The sequence below is a fragment of the Amblyraja radiata genome, chromosome 24 (genome assembly GCF_010909765.2).
Source record: "Amblyraja radiata isolate CabotCenter1 chromosome 24, sAmbRad1.1.pri, whole genome shotgun sequence".
NCBI lineage: Eukaryota > Metazoa > Chordata > Chondrichthyes > Rajiformes > Rajidae > Amblyraja > Amblyraja radiata.
This window is the reverse complement of record NC_045979.1, coordinates 22,882,833-22,894,963: the sequence shown is the minus strand read 5'-3', so window position 1 is coordinate 22,894,963 and position 12,131 is coordinate 22,882,833. Positions and strand designations below refer to the sequence as shown.

Genomic DNA, 12,131 nt, shown 5'->3' with positions numbered 1-12,131 from the left:
ATTTTTCCAGCATCTGCAGTTCTTTCTTAAACAAGGTATAAGGTTACGTCTCTGAGAGATAACGCCCTGACACTCCCTCCCGCAGTGGCAACTGACTTCACATAACTCCCTCACTCCCCCCAGGTCACCCCCTCTCTTCCCGCGCACCCCCAGTTCTCCCCCTCTCCCTGCCCCTTCCTCACACCCCTCACCATCTCCCTCTTACTCATGTCCTTCTCTATTTCACTCTGTTTCACCACATCTCCACTCCCTCTGACCCTCCCCCCCGCAACCCTCTCATTCACCCCTCATTGCATCCGTCCCTATCTCCCCTTCTGATACCATTCCATCATTTTCCCCTTCCCACTTTCTTTCCTGACCCTTTCTCCGCCCCCTCACTATACCGCGTATTCCTCCCACCCTTCCCTCCCTTCCCTTGCTCCACTCGTTCAATTTCTCCTTCCCTCTACCTCTCTCTCCTTTCTCTCCCTCCCCCTATCCACTCCTGATTTCCACCCCGTATTTCCTCTCTGCTCTCCACCTTCCCCTCTGTTCACGCTTCTCCGCTCCCTCACTTTCTCCATACAACTCACTCCCGCACTTTTTTTTTTTTTCAATTCAACTTTAATGTCATTGCACAAATACTGAGTATCGGTACAACGAAATGCAGTTTTGCGTCAGTCCGTAGTAGTGCAATATAGAAATTAAAAAAAAAAGAGGATACAGAACAATAGAAAATGCAGAATAATTAAACAATGGGGACGGAGGGACCGGAGGAATCTATCGGCGGGACTCCGAGTTCAGCAATGCGACGGTATGATTGTAGAAGCTGTTCCTCATCCTACTGGTACGAGACCTGAGGCTCCTGTACCGCCTCCCTGATGGGAGGAGGGCAAACAGTCCATGATTGGGGTGGGAGGGGTCTTTAATGATCTTCCCAGCTCGTTTCAGACACCGTTTTCGGTGGAGGGCATCCATGGCAGGGAGCGGGGCGCCGATGATGTGCTGCGCGGTTTTCACCACCCGTTGTAGTGCCTTCCTGTCCGCAACAGTGCAGCTGCTGTACCATACCGTGAAGCAGGCGGTCAGGATGCTCTCGATGGTACACCTGTAGAAGTTGGTCAGGATCTGGGGGGACAGGTGGGCTTTCTTGAGCCTCCTCAGGAAGTAAAGGCGCTGCTGTGCCTTTTTGATCAGCTTGGAGGTGTTGAGGGACCAGGACAAATCCTCCGAGATGTGTACCCCGAGGAATTTGTAGCTGGAGACGCGCTCCACCTCAGTCCCGTTTATGTGGATGGGGGTATGTCTGCACCCTCTGCAGACATACACCTCTACACCTCACCCCTCTTCTCTCCACTACCGCCCCCCCCCCTCTTCACCACACTACCCTTCCCTCCCCTCTTCCATCCACTACCCCTTTCACCCCTCTCTTCATTACGAGTTAGTTAGAGCTCTAGGGGCTGGTGGAGTCAAGGCTGGCACGGGTTATTGATAGGGGACGAACAGCCATGATCACAATCAATGGCGGTGCTGGCCCGAAGGGCCAAATGGCCTCCTCCTGCACCTATTTTCTATGTTTCTTGCCCTTCTATCCGCGACCTCTCCCTCCCTCTTCCCGCCGCTACCCCTCCCTCAAGCCTCTCCTACTTTTGCTATTGGCTTATTATTATCGTGTGGACAGAGATAGAATGAAAAATGTTGTGAGTTATCAAGCTAAATCATATCATATGTGTGTACAAAACATATACATACAACAGGGTAGTGCAAAGAGGGAAAATAGCAGAGAGCAGAATATGGCGTGAAATATGCATACAAACATAAAGGTGCAAGGGCCGCACCGGGGGGGACTGGTCGATCGGGTTACACCCAAAGCTTATGAGAGGTCTGCTCAGCAATCCGGTAACAACATGGAAGAAGCTGTTCCCGAATCTGGTGGTAGGTGTTTTTTAAATCTTTTATCGTCTCCTTCTTCAGGGAGTGGGGGGGAAGTGAGACTGACCTCCTCTCTCTGTCCCTATTCCTGCCCCGCTTTCTCCTCTCGTTTCCCTCTTCGTCTTCCCCTTCTTCAGCCGCGATGTGACACTAAAACACACGACGGTGTCTTCCCCCATTCCGTGTCCCCCTCCCGCTTTCACCCCCCTCCCTCCCTCCCTCGCCCCCTGCCCGAGTTCCAATACACTTGTCTCTTGTAATTTGTGATTTTATTGGGAAATGTATCTGACACAACGACACGGAACAGAACAGGAGAAACATCAGGAGGGACTTTCTGTGGAAGAGATCACGGTGGGATTGGTGGGGAGAGAAGGGCGGTGGTAGGGGTGGGAGGATGGGGTGGAATTAAACCCAACGTGCCCCCGGCCGTGTGAGGGTCCTGTCATAAATTCATTGAATGCGGTCTCGGGGCGGCCATCCCCAACTTCAGTCAACTGTCCCTTGTCCAGCAGTGTCGGTGCCTGTAGCAGTTGAATTGCCACCCAAAGCCGTGCCCGTTAGCGAGGCCGACAGCTGCGTGGTGAATTCCCCTTGTAGAGCGAGCAGCGGCCTGCTAGTAACCTCCCGCCCTCCGTGGGACAAGCGCGCCATCCTGAGAGTTCATACATCTTATAGCCAAATACGCCGTCGCCACATCCCTTGACTCCTCACCCCTCCGTCCCGGGAGAATGCCATTTGCAGTCAATATATCTGTCAAAAATTCCCATCTTATCGGGTTACCTTTGATGTTAATCATTGCCTTCCCTGGAGAAGCCGCCTCCTGTGGTCAGTCATTCATCTCTTCCATTGTCCCACTCCCACCGTCTCGTCCTCTCGGCTTTTGTTGAACATGCACTTACTTCCCCGTGTGGAGACCTCTTACAGTCAAACGTCCATTCTTCCAGTCCCTTTCCCTGTCACTAGACCCGTTGATGTGCCCGGCTCCAGGCTGGGGCGCGATACCTCCTAGTCGGCTTTCCTGGATGTTACTGCCCTGCCCAATGATTTCAGGACCCGGGGACGAAGCCAAACCGCCATAACCGTGCACCCACTCTCCCCTCTCTCCCCTCCCTCCTCCACCCCCCTCCCACCCCCACCCCATGGCGCCACTGTTGCCCCCCACCATCACGTCAACATGGGGGCGCGCTGCCTCCCACGGCCGACTGTCCGCAGGTCACAGGGCGGACTCGTTCAGGTTGCCATTGGGCTGCCGGTCCACGTCTCCTCGCTCCTGCTCCTCCACCTCATCCTGCTGCTGCCTCCTGTCCCCCTGTGTTGGGCCGGAGCCGGAGCCGGAGACGGAGCCAGGCCCGGTTGCGGGGGGCGCTTCCTCTGCCTCCGGCCGGGCCACGGACCAGTAGAGCTGCGCCTCGGCTTCGGCCAAGCGCTCGGTGAGTTCGCGGGCGCTACAGGTCGGGGTGGACACCTCGAAGGTCTGGTGGAACGTGCCGTAGTCCACCTCGTAGTGGCCGTCCTCCAGAGAGAGCACCGACATGAAGCGGTAGCCCCACAGCACCTCCTCGCAAAGGTAGGAGCTGCGGGCCTGACAGGTCAGCCCTGCGGCAGAGGGAAGAGTTAAGTCAGTCACTCACTGGAGCGCTCACCTTCCCACTGAACACCCCCCCCCCCCCTCCCGCACTCCACCCCCCTCCCCTCAATCCGTCCTCTCCCCACTTTTCTCCCCCTCCTCCTCCTTCCCCTCCACCTCCTCCACTTCCAATTCTTCTCTATCCCCACTACGTCCTATCCTCCCCACCCCTTCATCATTCTGCTACGCTTCACCTCCCGCCCTACCCCTTCTTCCCTCCGTCCCTCCCAAATCCTACTTCTCCACTCCTCCCAAATGTTCGATCTCCCCTCCCTATTCCCCCCTCACTCTTTCGTTCCCATTCTCCCCTACCTGCCCCTTAACCACCCATCCCTCCCTCTCCTACCTTTCCTCTCTCCCCTCCAACCCTCTCCTGCCCTCCTGCTCCCACCGATCACTCACTCCCTCTCCGTTCCATTCTCACGCTCTCTCCTTTGCCCGGCCTCACTCTCCCTATCCCTTCTCTCCTCCTCCTCCTCCCCTCTCCCTTCCTCTCTCCATCCCCCGACCTCATGCCTCCCCCGATTCCTTCCCTCCTCCACCTCTCCACTTCTAGCCTCTTCTCCCAGCCCCTTTTTTCTATTCCCTCCTCCTTTTCCCTACTCCCTGCCTACCTCTCCCACCCTCCCTCTTCCCCTCCTTTCCCACCTCCCCCGTTTCCTTCCACACACCCACCCATCCCCCTCCTTTCCCACTCCCACTATTTTCCCATCCGCCCTTCCTTCCTTCTCCCTCATTCTCCACACCGATTTCTCTCCCCATCCCTCTCCGCCATCATTCCCTCCCACCCCACTGCCATCCTCACTTCCTCCTTCATTCCCCCTCCCACCCTCCCCTCTCTTCCCTCCATCAGTCCTCCCCCCCCCCTCTCCCCTACTGCCACCATCTTTTCCGCCTTCACTCCCCCTCCCTCCCACTCCCTCCCCTCGCACTCCTAGTCTCTCACCCCTACTTCCCCTTCCCCAACTTCTCTCAGGTTCTTCCTGTCTCCCTCCCTCTCCCCTCACCACTTCTTCTGTCTCCTCCATCTCTCTCCACATCTCCCCTCTCGGTCCAGCCCTTTCCCTGTCTCCCCCAGTCCCCCAGTGCCCCCCCCCCCTCTCTCTCTCCCCGACCATCCCTCCCAACCTCCCATCCTCTCCCTTCCACTTCCTTCCCATCCACCTTCAAATATAGAGCAGTATAGCACAGAAACAAGCTCTTCGGCCCATGATGTCCACGCCGAACGTAATCTAATCACCTCTTCTCCTCTACCTCACACGATCTGCATCTCCACATATCCACGTGCCCATCTAAAAGGCTCTTAAATCCCACCATCACATGTGCCTGCACCACACACTTGATAGCGCGTTCCAAGTAAACCACTCTTTGTGCAAAAAAACAACTCGGTCCGTACATATCCTTTAAACTTTGCCCCTCATACCTCAATGTTCCGCTCCCTCGTCATTGACATCTTTACCCTGGGAGAAAGGTTTTGAATGTCTACCCTATCTATGCCTCTCATAATTTAATATATTCGTATCAGCTCTCTGTTCAACCTCCGATGTTACAGAAAAAAAACAATCCAGTTTGTTCAACCTCGCCTGATAGTTAATACTCTCTAATCTACTGTGGGTTGCATCATAGTAAACCTCTTCTGTGCCCTTTCCTTGGCATCAACATCCTTTCTGTAATGGGGTGACCACAACTGCACACAATACTCCAGCGTAACCAAGCCCTGTGAAACTACAACATGACCTCCTGACTCAATGGCCCCAACCGATGAAAGCAGGCACATCACACACCCTATTTACCACTTTACGTGTTGTTGCCATGGACTGGAACCAAATGTTGTTAAGGGACTTACTATTATCTGGATATTTCCCCTTATATTCTACCTCCCAACGCGCAAGACCTCACACTTGCTCCGATTTAGCGCCATCTGCCGATTCTCCGCCTATTTCTGTAGTTGTAGCCAATCTACATTTACGTTCCTCCACTCTGCCCCTCCATCACTCAGCCTGACTGCCTTCTTCTCTCCTTCCTTCTCCCCACCCTCTGTCACCCACTCTGCACCTCCACTACCTCCCACTCCACCACTTCCCGCCACCCCTCTCTTGCCGTCCCGCTCCCACATTCCCCCCAATCATTCCCCCTCCATTCCATTTCCCTCAATCCCCTCCTCCCTCCCTACTGCTCCCACTCTTTCCCTTCCTCCTCCCATCTTCCCCTCTCCATTACACTCCATCCACCACCCTCCTGTCCTCCCTCTCACTGTCTCTACTCCCTTCCACCTTCCCTTCCCCACCTCGCCGCTTCGTATCTCTTTCCTCCCCTCCCTTCCCCGCCCACCTTTCCCCCCCAACCATTCCCCCTCCCTACTAGTCCCTTTCTTCCCTTCCTCTATCTCCCCCTCCCTCCTGCTCCGACTCTTTCCCCTCGCCCCTCCCTACCTGTGGCCTCCACCATGCCCTCCAGAATGACCACGATCTCGAAGTCCTCGGCCCGCAGCCGGTCCTTGCTCATCTCCCAGAACGGGCTGCGATCGTCGATCTCGTGGGCGATGATGAGCGGGGAGACGAGGAAGAGCCGGTCGTCACCGGTCTCCAGCCCCACGCCCACATCCGTCTGGTCAAGCGGGATGAACTCGCCCTCAGCCGTCTGCTTGGAGCGGATCAGCTTGGCCCGGATAGAGGCCTCTACGATGTGCGAGCGCCGAAGGTCGCCCACACGGAACATGAGGCAGAGACGGCCGTCCCGCGGCGACACCACCGCCCGGTCAGAGAAGACCAGGGTCTCGGCGCGCTTGGTGGGCTGCGAGATCTTGACGAACATGCAGCCCACCATGAAGGCGTTGACCATGGAGCCCAGGATGGCCTGGAGCAGGAGCAGCGCGATGCCCAGGGGGCAGGAGTCGGCGATCACCCGGAACCCGTAGCCGATAGTCGTCTCGGTCTCGATGGAGAAGAGGAAGGCGGAGACGAAGCCGTTGAGGTTGTGGACGCAGGGAGTCCATGCCTTGTCGCCCACGTGCTCCAGATCGCCGCGGCAGTAGGCCAGGAACCACCAGACCAAGCCGAAGGAGAGCCAGGTGAGTGTGTAGGCCAGCACGAAGACCAGCAGGCTGACCCGCCAGCGCAGGTCCACCAGCGTGGTGAAGATGTCGGTCAGGTAGCGGTAAGTCTCCAACATGTTGCCGTGCTGCACATTGCACTTGCCGTTCTTCTCCACGTAGCGTTGCTTGCGGCGCCCGCCGGACCCCCGGCCCTCGGTGCACTGCGAGGCGCCCAGGCCGCAGTAGGCACCGTCTCGGCCCATGGGAAGGGCGGGATCACCGGCGGTTGGCGGCCTGCACCATCGGCTGCGGAGGAGATAGAGCTGAGGAAGGAGGGAGCGAGGGTTCGGCAAATAGCAGACATGAGGAAAGAGAAAAAGAGAGGGAGATAGAGGGGGGGGGGGGGGGGGGGGGGGGGGGGGGGGAGGACAGCGAAGTAGGAGAGAATATGGAAAGGAGGGAAGAGATAGGTGTAGAGATGGGGATGAGGAGAAAGATGGTAGCGATGTGGGAGAGGGAAAGAAGAAGAGGGAAGAAGAAGTGGGGAAAGCGAGGGTGAAAAGCGAGGAGGCGAAGATAGAGGAATGGGAGCGAGCGAGAGGGAGGGAGTGGGGAGCAGGGGGGTAGAGAGAAATTGAGGGCGTGGGAGAAATGGCAGAGGCGATGGAGAGAGAGGAAGTAAAGAGAGAGAGGAGAGGGATCAGGGAGAAGGGGGGGGAGAGAGGAAGTTGCAATGGAGAGAAAGAAGGAGGGAGTGTGAGAGAGGGGACGAGTGAAAAGAGAGAGAGAGGGAGTTCACAGAGAGATAGATTGTGGAGCGAGAGCCAGGGAGAGGAATTGCAGAAAATATTAAGGATTTGAAAGAGATGTGATGAGAGAGGGGAGGATGTGGAGAGAGGAGAGTAGTGGTAAGATGAGTAATTGGAGAGTGAGCAGAGGGGGTGGAGGGATAGTGGAGAGGAGAATGTATGGAGGGAGAGAGGGACGAGGGCAAGTGAAGAGAGGGAGTGGGGGAAGGAGAAAGGGAGAGAGGAGAGGAAGTGGAAAGAGAGGTGGAGTGGAAAGAAAGAAATAGAGGAAAGAAAGAAAGAGAAAGAGAGAGGTAGATGACAAGGAGGTGAATAGTTGAGAGAGCAGAGGGATGGAGAAAAGGGGAGATGTATTGGAGAGAGAGAGGACAGATATGGGGAGAGAGCATGTGGCGAGAGTGAGAGGGCATGGAGACGCAGAGAGAGAAAGCATAAATAGTACATAATGAGAGGGAGTGGAGAGAAAGAGGGAAGAGTAAAAGAGGGGGGAGTGGAGAGGGAGATGGTAGGTATACGAGGGAGAGGAGCGATGAACAGATTGAGAGAAGGAGAGGAGAGGGAGAAGGATAGAGAAGACCAAGTGAAGACATTGATGGGAGGTGTGCAGAGAGGGAGGAGCAGTGAGGGAGGATAGGAATTGGAGGGAGGGGTGGGAAGAGAGGGATTGGAGAGAGGGGAGAGTGGAGTAATGGAGGAAGATAGCAGAGGGAGCGAAGCGCAAGGGAGGGGAGACATTGGAGAGAAAGAGAAGACAGATTGGACAGAAGACAGGAATTGGGGGAGAGAGGAGAGAGAGGGAGAATGAGGGAGCAGGTAGACCGGAGAGAACGAGGAATGGGAGAGGATGGAGTAGAGAGGGAGTAGAGAGAGTGAGAGAGGAGGTTATGAAAAGAGAGGTAGAGATGGAAGGAGGGACGAGCGAATGGAGGGGGAGAGAGAGACAGGACGAGCAGGGAGTAGAGAGAGAGAGAGAGCAGAGACGAAGTGCAGAAAAAGGAAGTAGGAGTGAAGATAGAGATGAGAGCGAATGGAGTAAGGGGAAGTGGGGATAAAGGATGAGACGGTGCGAAATAGTGTAAGGGGAGGAGATGGTAAAGGGGTTTGGAGTCGTGGGTATCATGGTTGACGTCAGAGAGGGTGATGGGACAGAGGAAGAGGGTGTGAGAAGGCAGAGAGAGAGAGAGAGAGAGGTGGGGGTATTAACTGAGAACATCCCTCAGAACCCATTTCCAGCAGTTCCCAGCACTATCCTCTCTCCCAGCTTTTCTGCACATAATTCGATACATAGAGCGAGCGTCCACACATGAATTTTCATGTACGCAGGCATGCACACATGCACCCCCCCCCCCCCCCCCCTGACACACACACACGTAGACACCCCCCCCTCCTCTCTTTCGCTCTGTCAGAGACACAGACGTACGCACGTTAACCCACACATATGCCGTTTCCACGACACGGTTTCCCCCGGACAGCACATATAAATATAAATAAAAACATATATTGAATCCAAATTATATTAATATGGCAAACACATCACACGCATAAATATATTGTTCTGTTGTCGATATAGAATATATATATAAACATATAAATATATATATATATATATATATGTGTGTGGGTGTGTGTTTATATATATATGTGTGTATATATATATGTGTGTATATATATATATATATATATATATATATATATATATATATATATATATATACACACACATATATATATACACACACATATATATATATATACACACACACACACATATATATATACATATGTTCATATGTTTATATATATATATAAGCACACATATCAAACACAGTATTTCTCCTCTCACACCACAGAGGACAGCTGGAGCCCGGTTACCTCCCTCTGCCTCAGCTATGGTGGAAACGCAGTTTGGATATCGAATCAACATGGGAGTGTCCGCATCATCCCCGGCCGCCATCATCCATCGCCCGGCCTCCATCCATCGCCCGCCGCATCCTCCCCATCCTCACTGCTCGCTGCTCACCGCGGTTTTCAGGACCCATCTGCCAATCCCGTCACCCGGCCCGGAGCGCCATAGCGGCTGCGAAGGTGCTCAGAGCGGCCGAGCTGCGCTCTCTGTCGGTGCGACACACTCCCCGCTGCCCCAGGATGACAAGCGAGGAAGGTTCCGCTGCCGCACTGAGCAACGGCGGGCTGACGTACTGCCCGCTGCCCCCTCCCCCTCCCCATCACCTCTCACCCCTGCCTCACCCAACCCGCTCCACACCCTCCCTCTCCCGCACACCCATCCCCTGCTTCGCCCAACCCCCTCCACACCTTCCCTCCCCCCTCACCCGTCCCATACCTCGCTCCCCCACCTCTTTGGCCATCCCTTTCACATCCTACCTCGCCCTTCCCCTCCACACCCTACCTCACCCACCCACCCACGCATTACCCTTCACACCCTACCTCCCTCCATCCTGCCCACCCTCTCCCCCCACCCCACCCCCCACACTCTCCAGCCACCCCCTCACCTACCCCCTCCAACTCTACATCACCCATTCTTCCCTCCCTCACCTATTCCCCTCCATCACCCAACCCATTCCACACCCAACCCATTCCACATCCACCTTCACCCACCCCCTCCATCCTCCCATCTCCACTCCCTCCATCCATCCCTCCCACCCCTTCAGCATTGAACTTTGACAAACAAGTCAATGCCGTGGTAAAAGCTAGCTTCTTCCAGCTTCGGACGATAGCTAAAATAAAACAATTCCTCCAGTTTGATGGCCTCGAAAAGATCATCCACACATTTATCTCCTCCCGCCTCGATTACTGCAACTCCCTTTACACTGGCATCAGCCAACCTTCCCTGTCCTGCCTGCAACTGGTCCAAAACGCTGCAGTGAGACTCCTGACGGGCACCCGAAAAAGGGACATAGAAACATAGTAACATAGAAAATAGGTGCAGGAGTAGGCCATTCGGCCCTTCGAGCCATTCAATATGATCATGGCTGATCATCCAACTCAGTATCCTGTATCTGCCTTCTCTCCATAACCCCTGATCCCTTTAGCCACAAGGGCCACATCTAACTCCCTCTTAAATATAGCCAATGAACTGGCCTCAACTACCTTCTGTGGCAGAGAATTGAAGAGATTCACCACTCTCTGTGTGAAAAATGTTTTCCTCATCTCGGTCCTAAAAGATTTCCCCCTTATCCTTAAACTGTGACCCCTTGTTCTGGACTTCCCCAACATCGGGAACAATCTTCCTGCATCTAGCCTGTCCAACCCCTTAAGAATTTTGTAAGTTTCTATAAGATCCCCTTTCAATCTTCTAAATTCTAGCAAGTACAAGCCGAGTCTATCCAGTCTTTCTTCATATGAAAGTCCTGACATCCCAGGAATCAGTCTGGTGAACCTTCTCTGGACCACATCACCTCGATTCTGGCCTCTCTCCACTGGCTCCCTGTGTGGTTCCGAATAAATTTCAAGATCCTTCTTTATGTCTACAAAGCCCTTAATGGGCTTGCCCCCACCTACATCAAAAGTCTGCTTACCCACGACACCACCTCCAGGTTCCTCAGATCGGCCGACTTGGGGTTACTGAATATCCCGCGGTCTAGGCATAAGCTCATGGGTGACCGCGCCTTTCAGGTTGCAGCTCCTAGACTGTGGGACAGCATCCCTCTTCCCATCAGAACTTCCCCCTCCATCGACTCCTTTAAGTCGAGACTTAAGACTCATCTTTAATCTCAAGCCTTTCTTGACGTCCTCTGAGGGAGGGCTAAATGTATGTATTTATGTATGTACTTAATCTATGAACCAATGTTGTATAACGTTAGTACCTCCACCAATGTAAAGCACTTTGGTCAACAAGAGTTGTTTTTTAAATGTGCTATAGAAATAAAAGTGACTTGACTTGACTTCCAACTCTCCCTCACCCACCCCTCCCTGTAACTCTCCCTCATCCAATCCCCCCCTCCTACCCTCTCCTCTCCTGACCCTCCCCTCCTCTCTGCCTACCTATTTTACCGTCATTCTACCCTCAGTCCTATTCTCAATTTACCTACCCAACCTCCAGTACTCCCCCAGTACCCTCTCCCACCCGTTCTCCCCCACCATCCATGTCAACCCCCCCCCCCCACCCACCAAGGGGTACAGTTGACGTGAAGAAATGCTCAGTTACAAGCAAGAATTTTGAAACATTTTAAATCGCATACTTATTGTTATTCAATAAACAGCCACACACTTTGCCACAAATGGCAGAGGATATTTTGCAAAATTGGCATGTTAATAGCTCAGCAATCAGTGAGATGCCCAAAGTGTAATAATATGGGAGCTTTAACTCTGGAGAAGGGGACGGGGGAGGTGGAACGGAGAGGGTGAGTGGGGGACATAGAAAATGAGCGATCAGGATCTTGAGGGGGGGACGGGGGGACGGGGGGGGTGGGTGGGGAATTCCAGAGTTAGGGTATCTGGAAGCTGGAAGAACTGCTGTTGGTGTGAATATACATTAAGGGGAGCAGAAATATCAGTGGGTTATTAAGGCTGAAGGCTGATAGGGAGGGGTGTAGGGGCTGGAGGGAGATCTGGAGAAAGAGACAGGTGTAGAGGCTGGAGCGGTTTACATGGATAAGGAAGGGTGTAGAAGCATGAGGGGGTTACAGGAACAGGGAGTGGTGTAAGCTCTGGAGGGAGGGATGGGTGTCGGGGCTTGGTAGAAGTTACAGGGACAGGGAGGAGTGTAGAGGCTGGAGGGATGATAGGGTAC

The 12,131-nt window shown here is 54.0% G+C and overlaps 1 protein-coding gene across 1 annotated transcript; it reads right to left on the bottom strand.

The window, feature by feature from the left end:
* Nucleotides 1–187: 187 nt before the first annotated feature.
* kcnj9 (potassium inwardly rectifying channel subfamily J member 9) lies at nucleotides 188–9,559 on the bottom strand. The gene is made up of 5 exons (XM_033042631.1): nucleotides 9,402–9,559; nucleotides 5,971–6,895; nucleotides 3,074–3,507; nucleotides 851–853; nucleotides 188–200 (listed from the first exon to the last, which is right to left on the bottom strand). The coding sequence occupies exons 2-3, from the start codon at nucleotides 6,833–6,835 to the stop codon at nucleotides 3,125–3,127; spliced, it is 1,248 nt and encodes a 415-aa protein (XP_032898522.1). The 5' UTR covers nucleotides 6,836–6,895; nucleotides 9,402–9,559; the 3' UTR covers nucleotides 188–200; nucleotides 851–853; nucleotides 3,074–3,124.
* Between the last annotated feature and the right edge of the window lie 2,572 nt (nucleotides 9,560–12,131).